This window comes from Rhinatrema bivittatum, chromosome 1 (genome assembly GCF_901001135.1).
Source record: "Rhinatrema bivittatum chromosome 1, aRhiBiv1.1, whole genome shotgun sequence".
Classification (NCBI taxonomy): Eukaryota; Metazoa; Chordata; class Amphibia; order Gymnophiona; family Rhinatrematidae; genus Rhinatrema; species Rhinatrema bivittatum.
This window is the reverse complement of record NC_042615.1, coordinates 145,470,194-145,496,971: the sequence shown is the minus strand read 5'-3', so window position 1 is coordinate 145,496,971 and position 26,778 is coordinate 145,470,194. Positions and strand designations below refer to the sequence as shown.

General features: G+C 43.0%; 1 protein-coding gene across 1 annotated transcript in view; it reads right to left on the bottom strand.

The window, feature by feature from the left end:
• The window catches only part of LOC115083975 (tyrosine-protein kinase TXK-like), an 82,164-nt gene that overhangs the window by 28,892 nt on the left and 26,494 nt on the right, over positions 1-26,778 (bottom strand). The window contains exons 4-6 of the mRNA XM_029588163.1: positions 25,852-25,917; positions 20,818-20,872; positions 20,024-20,103 (exon numbers count right to left, since the gene is read on the bottom strand). Coding sequence (XP_029444023.1) covers positions 20,024-20,103; positions 20,818-20,872; positions 25,852-25,917 — 201 coding nt within the window. The remainder of the gene's footprint in view (positions 1-20,023; positions 20,104-20,817; positions 20,873-25,851; positions 25,918-26,778) is intronic.

Below are 26,778 nucleotides of genomic sequence, written 5' to 3'. Positions count from 1 at the left end.
TTGTTTGGGAGAGATGTTGGTGAGGGGGCAGGGGTGAGAAATGGGGAAATGTAGGGGAGGGGAAAATGTGAGGGAGATGTTGAGGGTGAGAGATGGGGAGATGTAGGGGAGGGGGAAGATATGTGGAGTAGAGATGGGGAGATGTTGGGGATGGGAAGAGGAGGGGAGAGATGGGGAAGATATGGGGAGAGAATGAAAAGTGATTTAAAAAAACTTGGTCAAAGATTTGGTAGCTGGGATTCAATACTAAGAATACATCTGGGGTGCGGCAATCTAAAAGAGCTTTATGTGATGGGTGATGAAAGACTAATGTGATGGCCTGGGAGAGGGACCTTGGTGTGATAGTGTCTGATGATCTGAAGATGGCGAAGCAATGAGACAAGGCGATAGCTAAAGCCAAAAGAATGCTGAGCTACATAGAGAGAAATAACCAGTAAGAAAAAAAGAGGTGATAATGCCCTTGTACAGGTCCTTGGTGAGCCCTCACCTGGAGTACTGTATTCAATACTGGTGCCCATATCTCAAGTCAGAATAGAGGCAATCCAAAGAAGAGTGACCAAAATGGTGAGGAGTCAGCATTGGAAGACTTAAGAGGAGAGGCTAAATGATCTGAATATGTATACCCTGGAAGAGAGGAGGTGCAGGGGAGATATGATACAGACCTTCAGATATCTGAAAGGTTTTAATGATGCACAATCATCAAACCTGTTCCATTGGAAAGGGAGTCATAAAATGGAATTCCAGGGAAGACAACTTAGAACCAATGTCAGGAAATATTTCTTCCCAGAGAGGATGGTGAATGCCTGAAATGCCCTTCCAGAAGAGGTGGTGAAGACAAAAACAGTCAAGGAATTCAAAGGGCCATGGGATAAACAGTGAATCCCTAAAGGCTAGAGGTTGGAAATAAAGAAAACGGTGCATGGGGGTAACGGGGGGTAACTTGCTGGTGTGACAGTTGCTACCATTAACAATTAAGCCTTGAAACTGTTAATGCAACTCCATCATTGCTCTCTGCTTCAACGGCAGTGAGAAAAATGAGCATATAACACCAACCCTAATGGCTCTACACTGGCTACCAATTGATTCACGCATTCTTTTTAAAACATTATATACCCTACATAAAGTAATTTTTGGCCATCAAAATAACTGGATGAAAGCTACGATAAGATTACACACTCCACAAAGAAACCTTAGATCAGCAAATAAAGGTCTTCTGACGGTACTTTATGTTAACACGACTAGACTAACTTTAGTGCGAGACAGAGCAATCTCACTAGCAGGCCCAAAACATTGGAATGAAATGCCACTTGAACTAAGAATGCAATTGGATTTTAAAGTTTTTAAAAGAGATTTGAAAACCTGGTTATTTAAGAGAGCTTATAGCACGGCTGATTGATTAATTTTATTAATCTGATTTTCTTATGCTGTTCTTATCTATTTTATTTTGATTTTAATTATTTGTTCTATTATAAAATTTGTTTTTATTTCATTTCTGAGTATTTTTAAAAAAGTTTTATATACTCAAAGATGTATTTATTTTCTTAAGTATGTAAACCGTTGTGAAAGTGTTTACTAAATGACGGTCTAGAAAACCTGGTAAATAAATAAATCTAATTAATTAATTAATAAAAGGGGAATTGGATTCAGACAGTAACCAACAAGGCCTGACTTTGGGGAACAAATAAACATGGGGGTAACTTGCTAATGCGGCACTTACTAGCCTTAATCACTAAACCTGATACTTTTGATGCAAGTCTAACTGTTATTATCAACGGTCGCAGATGGCTGCGACCAATTCAACTCACGTCATGCGTTGCTCTGCTCACCTCTTCGGGTTAACTCGCGGCTCGGGCTAGCTACTAACGCTGCATATCTCTGGGTTCTCAAGCCTCCTCATGGCGTCTGGGACACCGCCGCCACCCACGCCGACTCTGGGCCTTCATAGGCACGCGTGTGTGCCACCGGGCCCTCCTTTAAAGGCCCAATGGTGGGAACCTCAGGGGCATCCCTGACTGACATCACAAGGTTGGGATTCATAAGCACCTCCCTCGCCCCTTGCTAGCTGACTTGGCAATGAGTTCCGTCGTTACTGGTACTGGTTTCCTGTCTCCTCGGATCCGTGGTTCCTGTGTTGGATCTACCTGCGCTTTGGACTCTGGCTTGGGTACCCGCTCCTCGGGGGCCTGTTCGCGTCCCAGTCGGAGACCTCATCTCCTGGCTGCCTCGCTCCTCGGGGTAGCTCCTGCGCCTTCCAGAGGTCCTGCCTGCCGGCTTCCCTGCTTCTCGGGTTTGTCCCTCGAACTACCTTACTGCTTTGAGACTCGACCCTGCGCTTCCTCGCTCCTTGGGACAGCACCTACGCCAGTGACTGTACTCCGTGCTTCCCTGCTCCTCGGGGCAGGGACTTGCTTCTCGACCAGAGATTCCATCATGCGCAGGCCCACTCCTCAGTGTAGCTTACATCACTACCTTGGAATTTGCCTTGGGCTTCCCTGCTCTTCGGGTTAGCCTACGTCATCACATCACATCACAGTCTCTCTCGCTATGCTGTCCCGCCCCTCAGGGCAGTCTCTGCTGCATTCCTTCAGAGGTTCCTATCTCACACTCCCCGGGGCCTGCATAGCACTTCTCTGTTGGAGGCACCTGCTCTGGTACTTGCATCTCCAGTTCTGTCTGAGTACTGTGGGTTCGCTCAGAACTGTGTCTCCTACCCCGCTCCTCAGGACTCCTCACAGTACTCTCCCTACAAGCTCCTGAAATCACATGGCTGTGACTCAGGACGCTCCACCTCTCTGCCACAACTACTATCTCCTGCTGCAGCTGACCTTGCCTCCCGACAGTGAGGACCTGTGGGGCTCCTCCCCGCAGGTGGTATTAACCTTCACCTCGGGCCAAGGGTCCACGAAACCGATGAATCACAACACTAACATTGCTCTCTGCTTTCATGGCAACCATTAAGGGAAATTGGAATCAAACAGCATCTGAGTGCCCTGACTTTTAAGGTCTGGTAAACTGATAGGCATGGGGGTAACCTGCACAGTGCAGCAGATACTAGCATAAGCTTGCTGGGCAGAATGGTTGGATCATTTGGTCCTTTTCTGCCATCATTTCTATGTTTCTATCCATCCCCCAACATCTCCGACATCTCCACCCCTCCCATCTCTCCCCCCAACATGTCTCTCCCACTCACCACCCTCCCCCTTTCCTTTTCTCCATTCATGGGATTGGAAGGGGATGGGAAATTTTTGAAACTGCGACAATCAGAGCACATCATGGAGTCCTATCAGAGTCTCCTGGCTAGGTTAATTAGTCACTAAATACACCTAGTAACTCCAATAGTATTTCTCTCTATTACTTACATGTAAGGAGACACCATAAATTATCTCAGTCTAAGGAAATCAGAAAATGCAAACCAAAATATTATTTCAGTTTCTCAATATTAAACAGTATCTCATTTCTAACTCTACAGTTGTTAATTGGAGCTTTGCAATTTTGGGCGATCTTATTCAAAACATGATGTGTTTCCATTTAAATTAAAGTTTTGCTTTTAACCAGTGAAAGATCTACTTCTTATCTATAGTTCTAGCAGTTACTATATCTTATGAATAATAATTTCTGCCTTATGTAAATAGTCTTTGCTTCTCTAAACATTTTACTGTTGATAGTAAGCAAATTCTGTGAGATCTGCACAGTGAGCTTTAGCTAGCTTTCTAAAATGATACAATTTCCCCTTTTTGTAATTTTTCAGAAATGCCCAGCTAAGAGAAACCTGTTTGAACTTTCTTATGCATATCATGCTATTGCACCATTAATGTCACCTGCAAATACATTACAGAAAATCAATATTCCCTGGTATGAGCAGGAATCAAAGAAGAAGATGACACCACAGGTAAGGCTTGAATAAGAGAATGTTGGTATGTTTTACTTGGGCTATTGTAACCATTTAGCTTTGGGAGCCAGCTTCAGGTAAAGGTAGCTATACTCTGTAATTGAAGTAGCAAGTTCTCAGCGGTGAGAAATTCCTGTGAGGTTGTTTTACCAACAGGCAGGAAAGCACAATTAGGAGTTGCAGAAGTGCTAACGAGAAGGCTGTGCAGCTAACTGCAGTTACTTCCCTGGAACTCTTATAACCTCCTGGGCTGGACTCAGATGCAGAGCTGTTGATTATAATCCTGGTACCTGGATCTTACTCCAGATCCTGACCAGGTTCTGGGTTTTAGAAGGTTCAGTACTTTGTTAAAAACAAAACAAACAAAAAAAAACCCAACCCAACCTCTTGGAGCATATATCTAATGGACTAAGAAGACAATATCTTTTGGGAAGGCAATGATACTCAGTCTTGAGGCAGGGTCAATACCCTCACACCTGCTGCTTTGCCAAAAAAAACAACAAAAAACAATGTTTGTGTATGGGGGTTTTCATATAGATAAATGTACCTATTCATTTATAATCATAAATCAGAGTTTATAAATCCTAATAACATTCATGGTTATATACTGACATTCTTGCATTAAATGCAAATCATGCCGGTTTACAGTGAAACAGAAAAAGCAGGAAAAAATTCCTTAGTCGAATACAATGAAAATATATAGATTATAACTACTTATAGGATTTCCTACTGTTAACTAGATTAGACAGAGTTACTTTATTAAGATTTACATATCGAGAAAAGATACCAAAAATCGCATATATCGATCATACATGTAAACACCTTTGTAGATATACAAAAATGTTTCATTAATAGCAATAATCGCAAACAACCATACTCACAACCATCCATACTTATTATAAAACATGTCCAACATGTGACTCTGCTATGCACCAAACAGATATCTATATATTTCTCATAGGGAGTCTTTTTATACACCCTGCTGATTTTCTTAATATATCCCATGTGAAATCATTCTATGTACCCCAGCAGGGTATATAAAAAGATTCCCTATGAGAGTTGGTCCATTGGTATAAACCATATAAATTGAGGGGAGAGTGGTGTTAGAACCAGCAGAAACAGGATAGGAACCCTGAAGGAGGACCAAAGGGATCGGGTGCAGGTAGATGACAAAGGCCAGCTGGCTAAAATTCCAAATATTTGTTTGCAAATTTAGACATTCTAAGAATCCGGAACTAGTGCTTGACCTAAATTTGTTGTGAACTTAAAAATCCAGTATTTCATAGGAATAACAGCAGTATCTTCTGATTGTAGGTTAGAATGTACATACATACCAGAGGCCTTGACTAGGCAAAGTCTCGCAGAAGGAGCTATGACCCTATGAGAGGGCTGGTGAGGTGACCTCCATGAGAGGTCAATTGGGTCAACCATACTGAGTGTTTAAACAAGTAACTTTCTAATAAGAAAAGGGAAAGCAGGAACCAGGAGGTTCAGGTTTCCTGGGAGAACCAATGGCTGATATTGAGACTTGGGAGGATGTATCAGCTAGAAGCCCATACAATCCCTGTACTTAGCCTGGCAGGGGGGGATGGGGGAGCACACAGGGGTTATCCCTCATTTTAAGTAAATAATACTTACCAAAAAGAGCATGATATTCTCTGGCCAGCCTTGGTGCTGTAAGGGCTAAGCCTCATAGAGGTTAGGTAAGGATGTAAGATTATGACCACTGGTAAGGCAGAAGCGGTCCATGTAGTGTGCTTTAGAGTCTGGGGGAGCCTCTAAGAGGTCAGTGTTACGAGACATACAATATTCCGAGAGAAGAGTCCAGGCACTCGAGCAGCCCTTCCACTGTGGAATACTTGGAGGAAGGCAGGTAGGACAAGGCCTGCAAAAGGGCAAAGTCAACATGGGTTCAGGCCTCATATTGGGCCCGTGAGAGTTGATTAATTTCTTTTGAGCATTTCAACCACATTTCTTTCTGAAACATTAGTGATGTGCAGGGTGACAGAGTGGGTGAAATCATAAGAACAATACAAAGAAAATGCTTCCTGTAGAATGCAGGCTTGTTAAAAGGAACAGAGAAAGGAAACCTATTCATCCTGCTTGCATATTAAGTTGCAATTCTTTAATTTAAAACTCTTTATTTTCCACATTTTTTCAATTTTAAGTCAAACTGACATTTACAATATGTTGGACAACCAATAGGAAAAGGAAAGGAAATATACATTCCTTTAAGAAAATATGAAGACAAAGTTTGTCATCCATATGAGACCTCAATTAGGGGACTGAATACATTTAACAAGGAAAAAAGGAAATAATAAAGAAAAGGTGAGCTCCCCAAATAGTAATTATAATCCGCTGTACCATAGACACAAATAGAAGTGCTAATCTAAGAGGGTGCAAGCAAGGGTCTCTCTCTATTCTGCAAAAATCCTTCTAACTGGTCAGGATCACAGAAAAGATATCTAATTTAACAATACATTTTCAAGGAAATTAAAGAAGAAGTGATGAACCTATATCAATCACAATTCTTTGGAGGAGTCAAGATCACAAGTTTTCCATAGAGGGAAGTCTCCTCAACTTGGTAAGGAGCTTACTATGGAAGAGATCTACCATCACTTCTTTTCAAGCACTGCAAAGGAGCATCTCATGGACATGACATGTTGGGCGTCCATTTCCTGGGTGTTCTTGAGTAATCCCTCAAAAAAGGGATCAGGTGCCCAATATGCTTCCCTGTTTTGACAATAATAGGACATGTCATTCAAAATAATTTTATGAATGCAAAAGGCGAGGTCAGAAGCAGCAGCAGCTCAGATCATGAGATAGGTTTAAGGCTCCTCGAAGTTATCTGCAATTCACTAATGAGTGTAGGAACTCAAGCAGAAGTTTTATATTTGCCTTCAGAGGCCTGCATGAAAGAAGTGACTTGAAAGGCAGCAAATGCGTAATGGATTAAGGAAGCAATTTACAGCAGTGTGCATACTAAAAGCAAAGCCAAGATTCGGAGCCTAAAAGAACACTTAGCAAAAGCCGGGCAGTGTCCTCTGCAACGGGCAGACCAGAGACGCTAGGAGAAATCTGTAGAGTAGCTACAATTGGTCTTTTTCTGCCGTCATTTCTATATCTCATTATACATTGACAGAATATTAGAGGTTAATACTTTTTAAAGGAAGAACAAAACAAGATGGTATCTAATACAAGAATCCTGGAAGTAGGCTTAAGTAACTTCCACCCGGGTTAGGAACTGCTCGGGTACATCCCACCTGTTTGGACTAGTCTGCAGGATGATAAGGAAAGTGATATTTATATTTGCTGGTTAATTTCCTTTCCCTTAGTCCTAGCAGGCTTGTCCAAGACCCACCCAAGAAAACAACTGTGGTAAAAATAAAAGGGGGAGTGAGTGGACTTATATGTATATATATAACATTTTTTAGTGAATAGTTTTTGTATAAACCTTATAGGTGTTTTTTCCCACTCTTTGGAGTGTTTTGGTTTTTTTTTTTGCATATAATAAGCACCTGTCAGCATCACATATTGCCTGATTTTTTTGTTTCTATATATATATATATATATATATATATATATATATGTGTGTGTGTGTGTGTGTGTGTGTGTGTGTGTAATATGCACACACATTCCTATAGATATAAGTAGACATATAGATAAAATTTAGCAAGAAGAGGGCTTTTCTTCCAGCAGAGAAATGCGGCCCAGGGAAAGGGAAGCAGAGGGCATCCTCAGTCCCTGACCTTTGGGGTTTGGCTAAGAAAATTGTGGCTTAATGTCCTTTTTTCTTCTTCTCTCTGCAGTTCCAGGGAACCTTACACTCAGAAGAACAAACAGCAAGAGCAACATTATCCATGTGAAATGTAGTCGGCCTGATTGTGAACCTGGAATTTGTATTTGGATTCTAGTGTTAGTATCCAAGGAGACACTGGGGATGATAGTAGGCTCTTGTTATAATGGCAATTGTGGAAATCAGAACTAACAATGGCTCCTGGTTGGCTTTCTAGCTTTGGCACTACATACTAAGGAGCTGAGGCAGCACCAGGCTTTTTATAGGGAATGAAGTCAGCTCTTACATTTTTGTCTCTGTCGCCATCTGCTGGCCAGGGGGCACATCCTACCATATGGACTAGTCTGCTAGGACTAAAGAAAATGAAATTAACGGGTAAGTATAAATTTCCCCTTGTTGAGAGAGTGGTAGATGCCTGGAATAACCTATTAATTACAAAATAAGCCATATACCAAAGGAAATAATCAGTTGCCAATTATAAGACTTCATACAATTTAGGGTAATGAAAGTCACTTATATATAATTTTTTTGTGACAGTGAATGTCACGACAAGTGAGTTAAATATCCATAATGTTTTCTAATCATTGATCTTTTTGCAAAATAATTTTTCTCTTCTCTTTTTGTATATAAAAAAGAAAAAGAGAGAAATTATCTTGTAAAGAGATTAATGAAAAGAGAGTGTGTGAGGAACAAGGCGTGCTTCCCTGTTTGGTTAAGATCCCACTCATTTTGGAATTCTTACAGGATGGGTCACTTAAGGGTTTGGCCCTTAAATTCTTGAAGGTGCAGATGGCAGCTCTTGACTGTTTTCAAGGGACAGACGAATGGCAGACCTTTATCGGCCCATCTGGATGACATGCTCCTCCTTACACACTTTTTCCAGGTATTACTGCCTGGATGTACAGGCCCAGGATGACACAGGCTTTGTGAGTGCAGTGTTAGTTGCACTGCTGGCAGCCTTTTGCCCTTTTCGGGAGTAGCTTTGGTACATCTCATTGATTGTGGATTAACCTGTCTGAATGCTGAGAAATTACCACTTTCCTGATAATTTCCTTTTCTCTAGTGAAGACAAGTTAATCCACCTTCCCGCTCTTGGCTGCTAGTTTGTGGTTCTACGGTCCTCTTGAGTGGCTGCATGTCTGGGGATAACTGGTAGGTGTCAGTTTTAGTCCCTAGATTAGTGATTTTACCCTCTTTGTCTGAGCTTAGTGTTTCCTAGAGATGTGAATCGTGTCCTCGATCGTCTTAACGATCGATTTCGGCTGGGAGGGGGAGGGAATCGTATTGTTGCCGTTTGGGTGTGTAAAGTATCGTGAAAATCGTTAAAATCGTGAGCCGGCACACTAAAACCCCCTAAAACCCACCCCCGGCCCTTTAAATTAAATCCCCCACCCTCCCGAACCCCCCCCCAAATGCCTTAAATTACCTGGGGGTCCAGCGGCACACTAAAACACGGCACACTAAAACCCCCTAAAACCCACCCCGACCCTTTAAATTAAATCCCCCCCCCCCCCAAATGCCTTAAATTACCTGGGGGTCCGTAGCGGCGGTCCGTAGCTTAAATTACCTCCGTAGCCTTAAATTACCTCCGTAGCGGCGGTCCGTTGCTAAATCGGGGGAAAGGGGAGAGCAGGAAACTGGCACACTAAATCGCGTAGTCTTCAGCCGGCGCCATTTTGCAAAATGGCCGCCGCAAAATGGCAGCGGCCATAGACCAAAACGATTCGACGCAGGAGGTCGTTCCGGACCCCCGCTGGACTTTTGGCAAGTCTTGTGGGGGTCAGGAGGCCCCCCCAAGCTGGCCAAAAGTTCCTGGGGGTCCAGCGGGGGTCCGGGAGCGATCTCCTGCCGCGAATCGTTTTGGTCTATGGCCGCCGCCATTTTGCGGCGGCCATTTTGCAAAATGGCGGCGGCTGAAGACTACATGATTTAGTGTGCCGGTTTCCTGCTCTCCCCCTTCCCCCGATTTAGCAACGGACCGCCGCTACGGAGGTAATTTAAGGCTACGGAGGTAATTTAAGCTACGGACCGCCGCTACGGACCCCCAGGTAATTTAAGGCATTTGGGGGGAGGGATTTAATTTAAAGGGTCGGGGTGGGTTTTAGGGGGTTTTAGTGTGCCGTGTTTTAGTGTGCCGCCACCCCCGCTGAACGACCTCCTGCAGTCGATCTCCTGCCGGCGCCATTTTCCGTACGGAAAACGATTCACGGCAGGAGATCGCTCCCGGACCCCTGCTGGACCCCCAGGAACTTTTGGCCAGCTTGGGGGGGCCTCCTGACCCCCACAAGACTTGCCAAAAGTCCAGCGGGGGTCCGGAACGACCTGCGTCGAATCGTTTTGGTCTATTTAAGGCATTTGGGGGGGTTCGGGAGGGTGGGGGATTTAATTTAAAGGGTCGGGGTGGGTTTTAGGGGGTTTTAGTGTGCCGTGTTTTAGTGTACCGCTGGACCCCCAGGTAATTTAAGGCATTTGGGGGGGGGGGTTTGGGAGGGTGGGGGATTTAATTTAAAGGGTCGGGGTGGGTTTTAGGGTGTTTTAGTGTGCCGGTTTTCCTGCCCTCCCCCTTCCCCCGATTTACGATTTTTTGATGATAAATCGGGGGAATTGGTATTGTATCGTGGCCCTAACGATTTTTGACGATTTAAAATATATCGGACGATATTTTAAATCGTCAAAAAACGATTCACATCCCTAGTGTTTCCTGTTGACTGAGTACTTGAGTAGTTGTCTATTAAAAGTTATAATCAAGTATTGTTAGTTTGTCCACAGTTGGCTTTTGCAGAGAATACTGGCAGGCTGATGTCAGGTCAAGGGTATATATACCGTGATGTCAGCTTTGCTCCGTCTCCATCTGCTGGAGAGGTGCATAACCCACTGGTCGTAGATTAACCTGTCTTCACTAGAGAAAAGAAAATTATCAGGTAAGTAGTAATTACTTATTTCTCTACAACTGGATATGCTCTGTAGGGGTGGGGATTCGATGTCTGCTCTGGACATATTGCAGACATCTTGTCTTTCAGCTGGATTGTATTTGGCCACTGTTGGAAACAGGATGCTGGGCTTGATGGACCCTTGGTCTGACCCAGCATGACAATTTCTTATGTTCTTATGAAGTCTCTGGTTGTGCTACAAAGTAGGGACGGGCTAGCTCAGGAGATGTGACATTATTACAAAGCCTTTAACCTGTAGGCCATCAGTTCAAATTCAGCTAAGATAGCTTATATGAAATGAGATGGTGGCTTCAGTCCAGTTTTAGAGGCTGTAGCAGAAGTATTTATGTGACAGCTCCTGTCAGATTTCCGTGAATTGTGTTGCACACCACATCACTGACTTGTGACAAGGACATGATGCGTGTCTGAGGATGTCTTCATTGGAATGATAGATTTTTATAAAGAGGAGAACATTTTTGGAGCCTTATTTTATATTGGTGTGAACAGTGTTGAAGAAATATGTTTCCAGATCAGTGACTATTACCTATACTTTCTTCTCTCATCCTACACCTTTCCTCGTGAACTCTGTTCATCAAGCAAGTCACTTTTATCAGTGCCCTTCTCCATTGGCAGCTCTCAGCTCCACGCTTTCCTTCCTGAGTCGTGCGTCACGCTTCCACTCTAGCCATAATCAAATCCAGTCTACTAACTCACCTTTTTGTGGCTGCTTTTAATCCTAAACACTTCTCTACAATAAATGTACTTCCTATAGACTCTGGTTTGTCATTTATTTATTTACTTAGATATTTATATCCTGCAACTCTAAGCTCTTAATGGCTTACAAGATAAACATACACAATATCATAGAATGAAAAACAGTTTGTCTTGTCTAGATTGTGATCTCCATGGAGCAGGAATTGTCTCTTATATGTTTTGTACAGTGCTACATTTGCCTACTAGTGCATTAGAAATGTTAAGTAGTAGTAGTGTTAGGTTTGACGGCTCGGGGGATAGCCCTGTGAGCCACCTCGCTGAGGTATGACACCGCCACCTTGGCACTGCTCCTAGGTTTCCTTCTAAGCACATGTGCACCCATCTCCCTTCTTAAAGGGCCCGCGGTGGTAAGCTAAGCAGGGCGCCCCTTAATGACATCATTAGCACCTGTGTATTTAAGGGACAGTCCAGCCCTGACTCCTTGCCTCAGCAATCTGTCTCCGGATGTGTCTTGGGCCTCAGTGCATGTTACCTTCATTCCAATGTTCCTGCTCCTGTATTCTTACCTTGCCCTGTCCCTGCCTCTGCCTGCCTTGTCCTGCCATCCTCTTGCTGTGGTTTTGCCCATGGCTTGGTCCGTGTCTTAATCTTGTTTCTCCTTGTCTCAACTTCCTGCATGCTGACCCTTGCTGAGACCTTGACCATCCCTGGATTGCCACCTGGACCTGAAGTTTTGCCTTGGATTTTATCACTCCTTGTCTGCTGTCTGCCCTAACCTCTGTCCTGTCTCTGGTATCACCTGTCTGCTGCCTGCTCTGACCTCTGGCATGTCCTAAACATCTCGTCTGCCACCAGCTCTGAATCATTGGACTCTCGCCTGCTTTATAATCCCAGGGGCCCATTTAAGTCTTGCCGTTCACCTGAACCCAAGGGCTCAACCAGCAGGAGATGCACCCGGTATAGGTGAAACTCCAGTCTGTCCCACTGCAGGGTGCATCCACCAGCTTTCGGTGTGGACCTAGCAGACCCGCCCACTAGGTTGTACCAAGTTGCACTAAGGGTCCACCAACACTGAGCTTGTTACTAGTAATACTATTGGTAGTAGTAGTAATGAGTTTACAATGTGAATACTAAGAATGAACTTCAAAACTACCCAAGAACATAAGTCATTTGAAAGTTACATGGCAAATGGTGAAAAGGGAATTGGACTGGAATCTCCAAGTTTACCATTCTGTTCTCTAACAATTTTACTGTAAGTATGGCTCCAAAAATCAAATAGCAGATTAATAAGGGGACAACTTTAGAAGCTTATAATCAACTAAAATAATTTATATAGTTAAATTGAAAGAAGATCTAAGGTTTCAGCCAAACCTTCTTCTAATTGTATAACAGCTATCCAACATGATCATCGAAGGGAGTGCATTAGAGACCCTTTAGATTATCCACTAATATATTTATTTATTTAAAGCTTTTATATACCAATGTTCGTTTGAACATCACATCGGTTTACAATTAACAGATAGTAAAAATGAAGGGAGAATGGAAGGAGTAAGAGTTACATCAAACAATATAAATAGTTGCATAAAACAAAATAAGGAAAATGGTTACAAATTTAGAGTCTTAGATAAGAGTTTAGAAAGGGGAGCAATGAAAAAGCAAAGGACATGAAACAATAAAAGGAACTATGTACAAGAGAATTGTGGTTGTATATTAGCGTATGGGTGATGGAGGGGAATTAGATAAAGGCCTGCTTGAAGAGCCATGTCTTTAATTTCTTTTTAAATTTCTGAGTGCAGGGCTCCAGTCGTAGGTCAGGGGGCACTGAGTTCCAGTGAGAGGGGCCAGCAATGGAAAGTGCTCTCTCTCTAGTGGAGATAAGATGAGTGAGTTTAGGTGCGGGGATATGTAAGGTGCCAGTGTAGGCGGATCTGGTGGGTCTAATAGGGGTTTGGAAGTGTAGAGAGTTGTTCAGCCAATGTACATTTTGATTGTGAAGAGTCTTGTTTTTATTGTGAGAGTCTTGTGTAGAATTCTGAAAGATATTGGGAGCCAGTGGAGGTCTTGTAGGATAGGAGTGATATGATCGTTTTTGCGAGTGTTAGTGAGGACTCTGGCAGTGGCATTTTGTAGCATTTGGAGGGGTTTGAGGGTGGTAGCAGGGAGGCCTAGGAGAAGGGAGTTGCAGTAATCGATTTTGGAAAAGATTATTGCTTAGAGGACAGTACGGAAGGCATTAAAATGGAGGAGGGGGTCTCAGTTTTTTGAGAACATGCAGTTTGTCGTAGCAATGAATTTTTTTAAGTTAAGTTGGCTGTCTAGTATGATGCCAAGGTCTCTTACCTGGTGTAAAATATGGGGTGTGGGGTGATTGGAATTGGTGTCAGTGAGAGGTTTAGTGGTGTGGTTATGAGATATGAGAAGGAGTTCTGTTTTGGAGGTATTCAGGATGAGGTTAAGATTTGTTAGGAGGTGATTAATTAAAGATAGACAATTTTCCCAGATTTGGATGGATTTGGGGATAGATTCAGTGAAGGGGATTAGAATTTGGACATCATCCGCGTAGATGAAATGAGTGAGACCTAGGTCAGATAGAAGTTGGCAGAGGGGCAACATGTAGATGTTGAAGAGAGTGGAGGATAGGGAGAAACCTTGGGGTACGCCACGGGTTAATTTGATGGGAACGGATTCGCTGTTTCCTATTTTGACTTTGTAGTGTCTATTATCTAGGTAGGATTTAAACCAAAGCAGGGCGGTGCCAGTTATGACAATTTCTGTGAGTCTGTTTAAAAGAATTTTGTGGCTGATGGTGTCAAAAGCAGAGGAGATATTGAGCATAGCTAGGATGTACGAGTGACCGTTGTCCAGACCTTTGAGGAGAGTGTCAGTGAGGGAGATAAGCAAGGTTTCGGTGCTAAAGAATTTGCGGAACCCAAATTGTGAAGGGAATAGAATGTTGTGTTTCTCAAGTGTGCTGCCCACACTGTTGAAATGCTCCAACAGCAATGCTTTGAAATCTTAGAACATCCAACATTTAGCTTGACTCTGCCCTTTCAGATTCTCATCCATTTGGACCCCTCAAAGATGCTTTAAAAGGCTATCCTTTTGCCAGCAACCAAACTTGAAGGAATGTTAGGAATTATTAGGAAGGGAATGGTGAATAAAATGGAAAATGTCATAATGCCTCTGTATGGTGAGACTGCACCTTGAATTCTGTGTACAGTTCTGGTCGCTGCATCTCAAAAAAGATATAGTTGCACTAGAGAAAGTACAGAGAAGGGCAACCAAAATGATAAAGAGGACTGAACGGCTCCACTATGAGGAAAGGCTGAAGAGGTTAGGGCTGTTCAGCTTGGAGAAGAGACGGCTGAGAGGGAATATGATAGAGATCTACAAAATCATGAAAGGACTTGAACAAGTTAATGTAAATTGATTAATTACTCTCTCAGATAATAGGACAACTAGGGGGTACTCCATGAAGTTAGCGTAGCTCATTTAAAACAAATTGAGTGCATAGTTAAGTTCTGGAATTCATTGCCAGAGGATGTGGTTCACGTCAGTTAGTGTAATTGGGTTTAAAAAAAGGTTTGGATAAGTTCCTAGAGCAGAAGTCCATAAACAGCTATTACTAGCAACAGTAACATGGAATAGGCTTAGTTTTTGGGTACTTGCCAGGTTCTTATGGCCTGGATTGGCCACTGTTGGAACAGGATGCTGGGCTTGATGGACCCTTGGTCTGACCCACTATGGCATGTTCTTATGTTCTTATTTTAATCAATACGGATTAGTAGCTTAGGAGCTATTCATTTAGAGGTAAATTTTAAAAGCAGCTCGCAGGCATCCATGTGCGCGCAGTTCCCAGTGCACACATGTGGACGCACCGATTTTATAACATGTGTGCATCGCTGCGAGCATGTTATAAAATCAGCTACCTGCGTTCACATGAGCACCCGATTTTATATCAGCATGTACATGTGCGTGCGGGTGCTGACTCATGCACACAAGGGGGGGATTTTGTAATAAACGCGCGCCAATGCAACTCGGCCTTTCCCAAGTTCCCTCATATTCTGCTCCAATAAAGGAGTAGACTGGGAGGGAACTTCCCTAACCCTCTATCTACCCTTCCTCCCTTTTCCCCCTCTCCACCCTGACCTCTAACTCCCCCCTGACCCCTAACTCCCCCCAACTAACCTATTTTTTTTTTACCTGCTCTCCCGAGTAGAAGTAAGTTCTGCGCACTTGCCGGCTTCCACACGTGCTTCACCGAGACAGCGCTTGATGGCGCTATCTCGGTTGGCCCCTGCCTCGTCCCCGCCCAGACCCTGACCCTCCCCTTTTCAGTAACCTGGCTCTTCTGTGTGTAGCGGGAGACACGAGCATGGCCAGGCCACTCTGAAAATGCGCTCGGCCTGTGTGCGGCCCGGCCACGCACGTTTCTCCCGGTATTGGGGCACACCGGGTTTTAAAAATTTGGCTGTTAATGTTTGGGTACTTGCCAGGTACTTGTGATTTAGTTGACCACCTTTGGACACAGGATAATGGGCTTGATGGTCCCTTGGTCTGACCCAGTTTGGCAAATCTTATGTTCTTATGAGGTGGTGCATTCATTGCTTGCTGCTTGTCTGAAAACATTTTTTTCTGAATGCATACAAAAGCTTGATCAGTACTGGTCCAGGTATATTTAAAAGCAGGAATCTGGATTGAAAAATTATGCCCTTGTGAGTTCAGTATTGCTGTTGTGGATAATATATTGAAATCATCGGCACAGTGTGCTGCGGCAGTCAAAAAAGCAAACAGAATGTTAGGAATTATTAGGAAGGGAATGGGGAATGGTGAATAAAATGGAAAATATCATAAAGCCTCTGTATCGCTCCATGGTGAGATCACACCTTGAATACTGTGTACAATTCTGGTCACTGCATCTCAAAAAAGATATAGTTGCGATGAAGAATGAAGGGAAGGGCAACCAAACAGAGAAGGGCAACCAAAACGATAAGGGGAATGGAACCGCTCCCCTATGAGGAAAGGCTAAAGAGGTTAGGGCTGTTCAGCTTGGAGAAGAGATGGCTGAGGGGGGATATGGTAGAGGTCTTTAAAATCATGAGAGATCTAGAATGGGTAAATGTGAATCGGTTATTTACTTTTTCAGATAATAGAATGAATAGGGGGCACGCCATGAAGTTAGCATGTAGCATATTTAAAATTAATCGGAAAAAGTTCTTTTTCACTCAACGCACAATTAAATTCTGGAATTTGTTGCCATGGGATGTGATTCGTGCAGCAAGTGTAGCTGGGTTTAAAAAAGATTTGGATAAGTTCTTGGAGGAGAAGTCCATTACCTGCTATTAATTAAGTTGACTTAGAAAATAGCCACTGCTATTACTAGCATCAGTAGCATGGGAAAGACTGTTTTTGGGTACTTGCCAGGTTCTTATGGCCTGGATTGGCCACTGTTGGAAACAGGATGCTGGGCTTGATGGACCCTTGGTCTGACCCAGAATGGCATGTTCTTATGCACTTATATTCTAATTTTTTGAATACATTACAGATATATTTTGACATACCCTCATGTATGTATGTGTGTGTGCATATTAGTTTATATATAAATTTAAATGTATTGCACATTCTTTTTATATATGTTTTGCAAATCTTGTTATCATCCTCGCTCCCTTCGGGTACAACTCATGTGTTTGCACCTTGCGTAAATGCATGAATTGCACCCCAAGTCTCACTCAACTTGTACAACTGTTGCTTCCTCAGCAAAGCTGAACTATGCATCTTTACAACCAGTTTAGGGGGTAATTTATCTAAGGCATTTTCGCATATGAACACGTCTTTAACGCATGTGATAGCACCATATTGTATGGTGTGATGCAAATTTGGAAAAGAGGAGGAGGGTTTGCCAGTCTGCAAAGTGCTATTGCACAGACTTAATGCCAATTGTAAACCACCTTTTTCATTAGGGTTAAACTGCAATAGCTTGTGTTACAGGGTGGTAAGGTTTTATTGCATTTTGTGACGTCTCCTAAAAGGCCTGTTTTAGTAGATTGGAAGGAAGGCAGGGGGGGGGGGGGGGAGAGAGAGACTGACTAGCTACAATGTTTTCTCCCTAGATAGGTATTTGTATCCCTATGGGTGGCCCACCTAGTAACTCGAGGTGAGGTTTAAGTATTAGTGTAGGGGGTTAGGGGCCACTTTGACATTCAACGTGAGACATACGAACAGAACAGTGGTCTCTTGTGAAGATTTGATGACCTGCGGATAGAGGAAACTCACCCAAAGATGAGATTTGGGTAATGTTCTCTCCACCTAGCTTGATGTTACCCAGGTAGAGAGTCCATCAAGCTAGGTTGAGAGAACCTTGCACAAATCTCATCTTTGAGTGAGTTTCCTCACTCCATAGGTCATCAAATCTTCACTGTTCTGTTCGTACGTCTCACGTTGAATGTCAAAGTGGCCCCTAACCCCCTACACTAAATACTTAAACCTCACCTCGAGTTACTAGGTGGGCAACCCATAGGGATAATCTAAGGAGCAGACATTACAGCTAGGTTCGTTCTCTCTCTCTCTCTCTCTCCAATGGTCCCCCAGTGATTGAATGCAGGAAATACAACAGGTCTGTCACTTATCACAAAATGTTATTACAATTTACACTCACTTAGCTCTTCACATAGGTAATTAGCACAAATTGCAATAAACTGTATATTAGCATAACACACACCCCTTTTGCTATCACATGCAATACTTATCACATTTTGATAAATCCAGGCCTTAGTTTGTCATTAGTTGTGTTTATCTATTCTTTAGTCCCTTTGAAGAAGCAATAAGGCAAGATGACATTCAAACTGTAGGCTACAGTTTGTGGCTTTGTGATGTTAGCATTATTGTTAAAATAGGAAAAAACTCTCCCTATGCCTTTGACTGGCTGTGAATCTGTGCATCCTGTATCTTCTGGAGATATATACAGAGGTCTTTCATCATTAATAATCATTTTTCTTTTGCGGTGCAATTTAATACTGAAGTAGACAATTAGAGAACTGGCAGGACCAGCTATAAGCTACCTGGCACCCTTTAAGAAAACTGAAATTGCACACACATACCCCCTTTTCCCCATGCTTGGTGGCAGCTCTGGTAGAACAATCCATCCTTCAGCAGTAGTAGTAGGCTCCGACACAGTATACCCATCTCTCATAAGTACATAAGGCTTGCCATACTGGGTCAGACCAAAGATCCATCAAGCCCAGTATCCTTTTTCCAACAGTGGCCAATCCAGGTCACAAGTACCTAGCAGGATTCCAAGGCCTGGATAGATTCCAAGCCGCTTATCCCAGGGATAAGAAGTGGAGTTCTCCAAGTCCACCTTAATAATTGTTTTGGTCTTTTCCTCCAAGAACTTGTCCAAGCCTTTTTTAAACATGGCTACACTAATAGCTTTCACCACATCTTCTGGAAACGAATTCTAGAGCTTAATTATTGGTTGATCAAAAAACTAATTTCTCTTATTAGTTTTAAATGTATTACCCAGTAACTTCATTGAGTGTCCCCTAGTCTTTGTACTCTTTGAAAGAGTAAAGAACCAATTAACGTTTACTCATTCCACTCCACTCATTATTTTATAGACATCCATCAAATCTCCTCTCAGCCGTCTCTTCTCCAAGCTGAAGAGTCCTAACCTCTTTAGCATTTCCTCATAGGGGAATCATTCCATCCCCTTTATCATTTTGGTCACCCTTCTCTGTACCTTTTATAATTCTGCTATACCTTTTTTGGAGATGCGGTGACCAGAACTGCACACAGTATTCAAGATCAGGTCGTACCATGGAGCGATACAGAAGCATTATGATATTCTCTGTTTTATTTTCCATTCCTTTCCTAATAATCCCTAGCATTCTATCTGCTTTCTTGGCGGCTGCTGCTGCTGCACACTGAACAGATTTCAACTATGACGCTTAGATCCTTTTCCAGAGTGGTGACTCCTAACTGTGTAGCTATAATTTGGGTTACTCTTCCCTAAGTACATTACTTTGCACTGGTCCACATTACATTTCATTTCTCTCCCACCACACACACTTACATTCCCTCCCCTCTGCCCAGCACCAGTATTCCTCCTGCCCACAGTACCCCTCTCTCTCTCTCCCCCCCCCCCACAAGCACCCTCTTCTCTCTCTCTTCTTGTTGCCCAGCAGCATCCCCCTATTTTTCTTGCCTCTCCTCCCTGCAGACGGATCCTTTGCCTACCACCACAGACAGAAGCTTCCTTTCTCCTGCACTGCACTCCTGAGTCCCGCTTGCAGATATCATAGGAAAGAGTGTGGGAGGAAGGGAGCAGGGGCACGCGGCCGCACAGGTCACACAACCCAAAAGCTATCCCTGGGGACTCTTACAGCACTGTGCACTGCAGCACTAGAGGCTCAGGGTTCAGTCTCCTGTTCCTGGAGTAAAGCTTAGGTATATTATGGAGGTGATGAGGTCAAGCTCTAGGATGGTGTGTCACTACTACCCAGCTTCTACTAGCAAAAGAGTGGCACCGAGTGGGTCTCCCCTCAGCACGAAGCCAGCAAGGGCACTTTTGTCCCATAGGCATGCTGTCTGGGGAGGGGAAGAATAGGGTTAGAAAATGTATACAATTGGTTGATTTTACACAGTACTCACTATAGATTGCATGCACTATTGCCTTCCAAAACAACAGCCACTTACAGTCCATCTTGTGAGTACACAGATACAGTGTAGGCTCCCTTTTGGCTGGAATCTCTGACAACAAATGCACCTTCCTTGGACTGCAAAAAAATGGACTCAGCATTAACATCTTCTTTAGATCATTCCACATTTAGTTAGAATGAAGAGAACCTTGAAGATTACCCTTTTTATTTTGTCTGATATTTCATTCATCAGGAAATATCCGTGCACTGCTTACTGTTCTGGAAATTCTCTCCCGCCTGGTCTCTTCCACCATTCTGAGCCTAAGGCAGGATTTCCCAGAAGTGGTTGCCATGTAGAATACACGCATACCAAAAATGCAGCATAAACTGACAAGGTGGACTGTCTGAACACCTTTTATTAAAAAAGAAATTTAGGAAATCACTCCATTAGGAAGAAAATGAAAAGGAAACCAATAAATTGGACCCTATGAGAAAGCAATAGAGTACTGGTACTCTTGGTTAAATTTGTTCTATAGGACAGATCGAAACTTTGACTATAGCCATGATTACGAGCTTGATGGGATGACTGACTGAGAGTCAAGGTGCAGCATATGATAAAAAGAGTAATTACTCCAGAAATGGCACAATGTGCTGCGTAAAGCAGCTTATTAGCAACAAAGCTTTGATCACACAACCAATTTGCAACAGCACTACCATAGGAAAGCACAATATGTAAGTACACACAGAGCAAGAAGAGGGAAATCTTCTTTGCAGTGTTAATGCTGAGCAGCGGCGCATCTCTCTGCTGCACACCACAAATTCTAAAGGACTTTCCAGCCTGAATCTAATTACCTCTTTTCGCAGTAGAAGTTCGGCCTGATGTCTGCTTATCTTTTTGCAGTACCACCTGAAAATAGGCAAATCAGAGAGCTCAGCATGAGCTTGCTATATTACAGTGTCTCCCAATCTTTTCAAACTCAAAGTGCACCTACGTTAACAAAAATATTGTGTGGCACAACCAATTCCACCAAGCAGGCAGTGCAGACCTGAAGAGGGCTTAAGAAACATAGAAACATGACAGCAGAAAAAAAAAGACCCTATGGCCTATCTAGTCTGCCCATCTCAGCTAAACAATCCCCACCACTCCGAAAGAAGAGCAAGGGAAACACCGAAAGCCCCACCAGTGTCATGTCCAGGTTTGAAATCAAGGGCAGAGAGGAGGCAGAGACACACATGAACCCGTCACATTGGACCAGCTCACTCTCTGTGCAAGTGCAGGAGAAGGGAGAAGTCAGTGTAGTGAGGGCAGCCAGCTGAGTCAGTTACCTTAGCTGCCGCATGTGGCTGCCAGAGCTCCTTCACTGCTGCTGCTCCCAGCACTCAGAATGAGTCAGCTCCAGGGCTCAGTGCATGCTCTCCCCATCCCATTCAGCCTGGGGAAAAGAGGGATTCTGGGTGGCCTCAGAAGGAGGAAGATGAGGAAGTGCCGTGTGCATTGTGTGTGCTGCGCAAAGTGGGGGGCCTGGCTATCCATGCCCTGCATGCTGCCCATTAATTAGCACACTTTGGTGCTCGAGCTGTAGTGAAGAAGAGGAGGCAGGCATGATTACATATGTTCTTAGAATGGAGAGCCTGCATGTTTAAGAGCCAGCACTGGTGTTTCTTATTGCTGCAAGGTGCTGAGCGCAAAGCCCAGCTGCTGGTCTGGATCTGAGCGCTGCAGTGACTTTTCCATGGTCTGACAGCACACTAGTTGGGAAGCACTGCTAAATTCGACTGTTAAAAATAAAGACTGTAAGAGTAAAGTTGGAAGTGAAACAATGAGCAGTAACATTTCTGATTTATTATTTGGTAGGATTTCTGGGTTCTTCTCTGATTTTTTTGGTTTTGTTTTATTTTTTATTCTGAACATGTCCACGTGTATGATGGAGCCTATAGTATGCGCTTCCATGCAGCTGTCTCTGTCCTTTTTCACTCATGGCCTTGGGAATGCTCTGAATGTTGGGTTCTTTCATTTGCTGCTAATTCAGGCTCTGACTGTTTGAGGGATCCAGAAAGCCAGCCGCATTCAGACTTACCAGTTCAGTTTTAAACTTTAAAATGTCAGTTAAATCTGAAATTTCCTTTTTGCATCCTTCCAAGCATTAAGTCATAGCAACCTTACTACAAACTTATTTCCTTTTGTATATATAAATCACCTGTCAGAAGAGACCACAAAACAGAGTTCCAAGCTTCCTGATCTCTACAGATAAATTCAGACGTCTGTATATTTATCAAAGACAGCAACAGAGACCCACAAAATGCATCATAGCCCATAAAGCAATGTTCATTTAGGTTCTGCACTTGTGCAAACTATGAACTGTATATGCAAGCAGTCTTACAGGGCTGGGCATACTGATGCAAAGTACTTATATGAACTGTATATGTAAGCAGTCTTACAGGGCTGGGCATACTGATGCAAAGTACTTATATCAGAGCTTTCCAAACTGTGTGTCGGGACACGTTAGTGTGTCGCCTGCAGTGTGCAGGTGTGTCGCGCAAGCCCGGTCAACTCTGATGCGAGTTTGGGCTTTTTTTTTTCTAGAGATTCACTTTTTTTTTTCAGTTTATGGGTTGCTTATTATTGGGTGATTTTTGCTGTCAATCGCGTTTTTTTGGGGGGCTTGGTGGGTGGAACGAGCCCAGCCATGCTTGCATTGGCTGCTGCTGCCGATGAGGCCTGGCCATGAGGAGTACTGACTGCAAGCAGCAGTGTCTGGTGATCATGGAAGGGAGTGAAGCACTTAACTGGCAACAATCAAAAAGACGAGGTACATGAGTGTGGGGGCCAGACATGTGCTGGGGAGAGAGAGATGAGTGAGTGGGGGGCAAACGTCCTGGGGGGACAGACATGTGCTTGAGGGGGAGAGATATGAGTGTGTGGGGGCCAGACATGTGCTGGGGGGAGGAGAGAGATGAGGGTGTGGGGGACAGACAATTTGTTTTATTATTGTTTCTCATAAATTATAACAATAACATGAATCTTGGAATATATATTTTTAATATAAATTTAAGGTTTTCATGAGATAGGTTGTGTCGTGAAACATTTTATTTATGTATATATTTAAGGAAACATACATAAATTGTCGAAATATGTTTCATTCGTTTAACCTTTAACCTCTGGTTTACTAGTAGACTGAATTACCGTGTCGTGAAATTATGTTTGTCTAAAAAGTGTGTCACCAACATGAAAAGTTTGGAAAGCTCTGACTTATATGAACTGTATATGCAAGCAGTCTTACAGGGCTGGGCATACTGATGCAAAGTACTTATATGAACTGTATATGCAAGCAGTCTTACAGGGCTGGGCATACTGATGCAAAGTACTTATATGAACTGTATATGCAAGCAGTCTTACAGGGCTGGGCATACTGATGCAAAGTACTTATATGAACTGTATATGCAAGCAGTCTTACAGGGCTGGGCATACTGATGCAAAGTACTTATATGAACTGTATGTGTAAGCAGTCTTACAGGGCTGGGCATACTGATGCAAAGTACTTATATGAGCTGTATATGTAAGCAGTCTTACAGGGCTGGGCATACTGATGCAAAGTACTTATATGAACTGTATATGTAAGCAGTCTTACAGGGCTGGGCATACTGATGCAAAGTACTTATATGAACTGTATATGTAAGCAGTCTTACAGGGCTGGGCATACTGATGCAAAGTACTTATATGAGCTGTATATGTAAGCAGTCTTACAGGGCTGGGCATACTGTAGGATCTTGTTGCACCTGGGTTATGTTACCTGAACATAAATTTGGCACACTGCTGCATACATAAAATGATTGTGCAGGCACTCCCTTGACAGGAATCACAATGCAAAATGCGGATTTGTCAAATCACACGGCCAGTGAGGGTACCTACAGTATATTGCAAGTCCTGGGTCCCTGTCTAACTTTGCTATTTTGGCCCCAAAACATTCTTTTGAGTGTAGAGTCAGGAGAGCCACACCAGTTCTGGGTGTTATATTGAACCTTAGTTGAATGACTAGACACATTTTTAATTTAGTGGCATCTATCCACAAAATTGGACTAGAAGTGTCTGGATGACTTAGGTCACTTCTGTTGATTCAGTATGCACTGGAAACAATAATGCAAGAGAAAATGTACCTTTATCTGTAGCCCTGGGGCCACTGTGAGAGCAAGCAGAGACCAGTGTATGTCTATTGTAAAGAACATTCAACCTAGAACAGTGTGTGCTGCTTAGACAAGCAATGATCTCTCCTCATCATTTGTCCCCAGAACTGACATGATCCTGACTTATCCATGATGCATACAGTACAAGGCTGTGTTTACAAGGCTTATAATGGTCAGAAACCATTAAAAAATATAATTTCAAAGTTTCGGGCCGATTCAGTATGGTGCGCTTTGCCGAGCACATCGTTAGACCCCGTTTGGCCATGCGTTTTTGTTGCGCTATTTTTACCCCTTATAGAGTAAGGGTAATGGGGCGTGGAAAACGCGGGGCCAACCCCCCCAAAACTAATAGCACCCGCAATATGCAAATGCATGTTGATGAGCCTATTAGTTAGTCCCGCACAATTCAGAAAGTAAAATGTGCATCCAAGCCGCACATTTTACTCTCAGAAATTAGCGCCTACCCAAAGGCAGGAGTTAATTTCAGCTGGCACCGGGAAAGTGCACAGAAATGCAGAAAAAACTGCTTTTCTGTACACCCTCCAACTTAATATCATAGCGATATTAAGTCGGAGGCCCCAAAAATAAAAAAAAATTAAAAATCTGCCCGCAGCCCGTGGGTTGGAAGACGGACGCTCAATTATGCCGGCATCCGTTTTCCGAACCTGTGGCTGTCAGCAGCTGTCAAACCTGCTGACTGCCACTGCTTCTGTCAATAAAGAGGCGCTAGGGACGCGCTAGTGTCCCTAGTGCCTCCTTTTTACCGTGGGCCCTAATTTGCGTAGCTTGGCTTAGTGAATCGCGCGCCCAGGAGAGTGGCCTGGGCGCGCATCGGGAGAGCGGGCGCTTGCCGGCTCTCCCATGTGGTTTACTGTACCGGCCCGAAAGAAATGCCCCAGTGTTATAATACAGCTTTCTGACAAACTAAAGGCAATACAATAAAATACTGGAAAACAAATCAATGGATGTGAGAAAGAATCGGTAAAAAACTGATGTACATAGATGATGGCTCTCTAATGCGAGACACATTGGAAGGCTTTACAATGGACAAACAAAAAAAAAACAATACAAATGTATAGAATGTAGTAATGTAGGAAAGTAATAATATACTACTGTAACTCAGAAAACAATGTATAGCATTTTAAAAAAAAGGCAAGATGTTTTAAGCATTTTTCCATAAATACAAAATGAAAGAATAAATCCTTAAATGTGATGTCTTATCTTCTCAAAGCAAAAGGAAGTACATATTGACTTCCCCAGTGATACATTTCTAAAAAAAAAAATAAAATAGTACCAAGTCAGGCCAGTGGCAGCCTCCACGTTCCACTTAAGTTGTAATTAGGGAAGGAAGCAATTCAGATAGGTTCCCCATGGATCAGTTTTTCCAAATGGGCTTGTTTTGTGCATACCTTGTCAGGAATTAACCTTATTGTAAACCTTATTGTATTTTGGGAATGATCTCAATCTCTCACATGAACTGCTAATGTCTTTCTTCACACCTCCTTCTGGAGTTCATAAAGTGTAATTTTTTCAGGTAACCTGATCTGGCAGAAAATCACCACCTTACCGGAGCTGTGACACTTTAACCCACAAGAAAAAGAAACTAGAGTAGGCAAAGTAAAATATTATAACTAGAAAAGGAATTATTACAAGCTAGTCCATCTTGAAGAAAGGATTTCTAAAAGTATTTATAAATGCACTTACTCATATGCCTCTAAATTAGTGAGCATGTTTTTTGTTACATAATTGCTGGGAATGAAACCTTCTTTCCTATGAATAAAAAGAAAGATGTTAACATGCATCACTTATTGTATCTTTTCCTAATGTAAAATAATATCAGCTACTGGACATTTAAACCATAGAAACATAGCAGCAGAAAAAAACTGTATGGCCCATCCGTCCAATTAATTTAGCATCACTTCCTTAGAGATCACCTGTATTTATCCCATTCTTTCTTGAATTCAGATACTGTTTTTGTCTCCACCACCTCCACTGGGAGGTTGTTCTACATATCCACCACCCTCTCTGTAAAGAAATATTTCCTAAGATTACTCTTGAGTCTATCCCCTTTCAACCTCATCTCATGACCTCTCATTCTAGAGCCTCCTTTCTGTTGAAAAAGGCTCACCTCCTGTACATGAAAACCTTCCAGATATTTGAATGTCTCTATCATATATCTCCTATCTTTTTTTTTTTTTTATATACCAATATTCAATGTGAGATATCACATTGGTTTACATTCAGGTACTGTCCTATCCCCAGAGGGTTTACAATCTAAGGCCTAGATTTATCAAAATGTGGTAAGTATTGCAAAAGGGGTGTGGTTTATGCAAATATTCAGTTTATTGCAATTTGTGCTAATTACCTATGCAAAGAGCTAAGTTAGTGCAAATTGTGATAACATTATCAGACTTTGTGATAGGTGCTAGGCCTGTTGTATTTCCTGCATACAACCACTGGGGGACCATGTTTGAGTGAGTGAGAGAGAGAGAGAGGGGGGGGGGGAGGGAGGGAGAGAGCCTGGCCATAATGTCCTCTCCCTAGATGGGTATTTGTATCCCTATGGTAGGCCCACCTAGTAACTCGAGGTGAGGTTTAGGTATTAGTGTAGGGGGTTAGGTGCCACTTTGA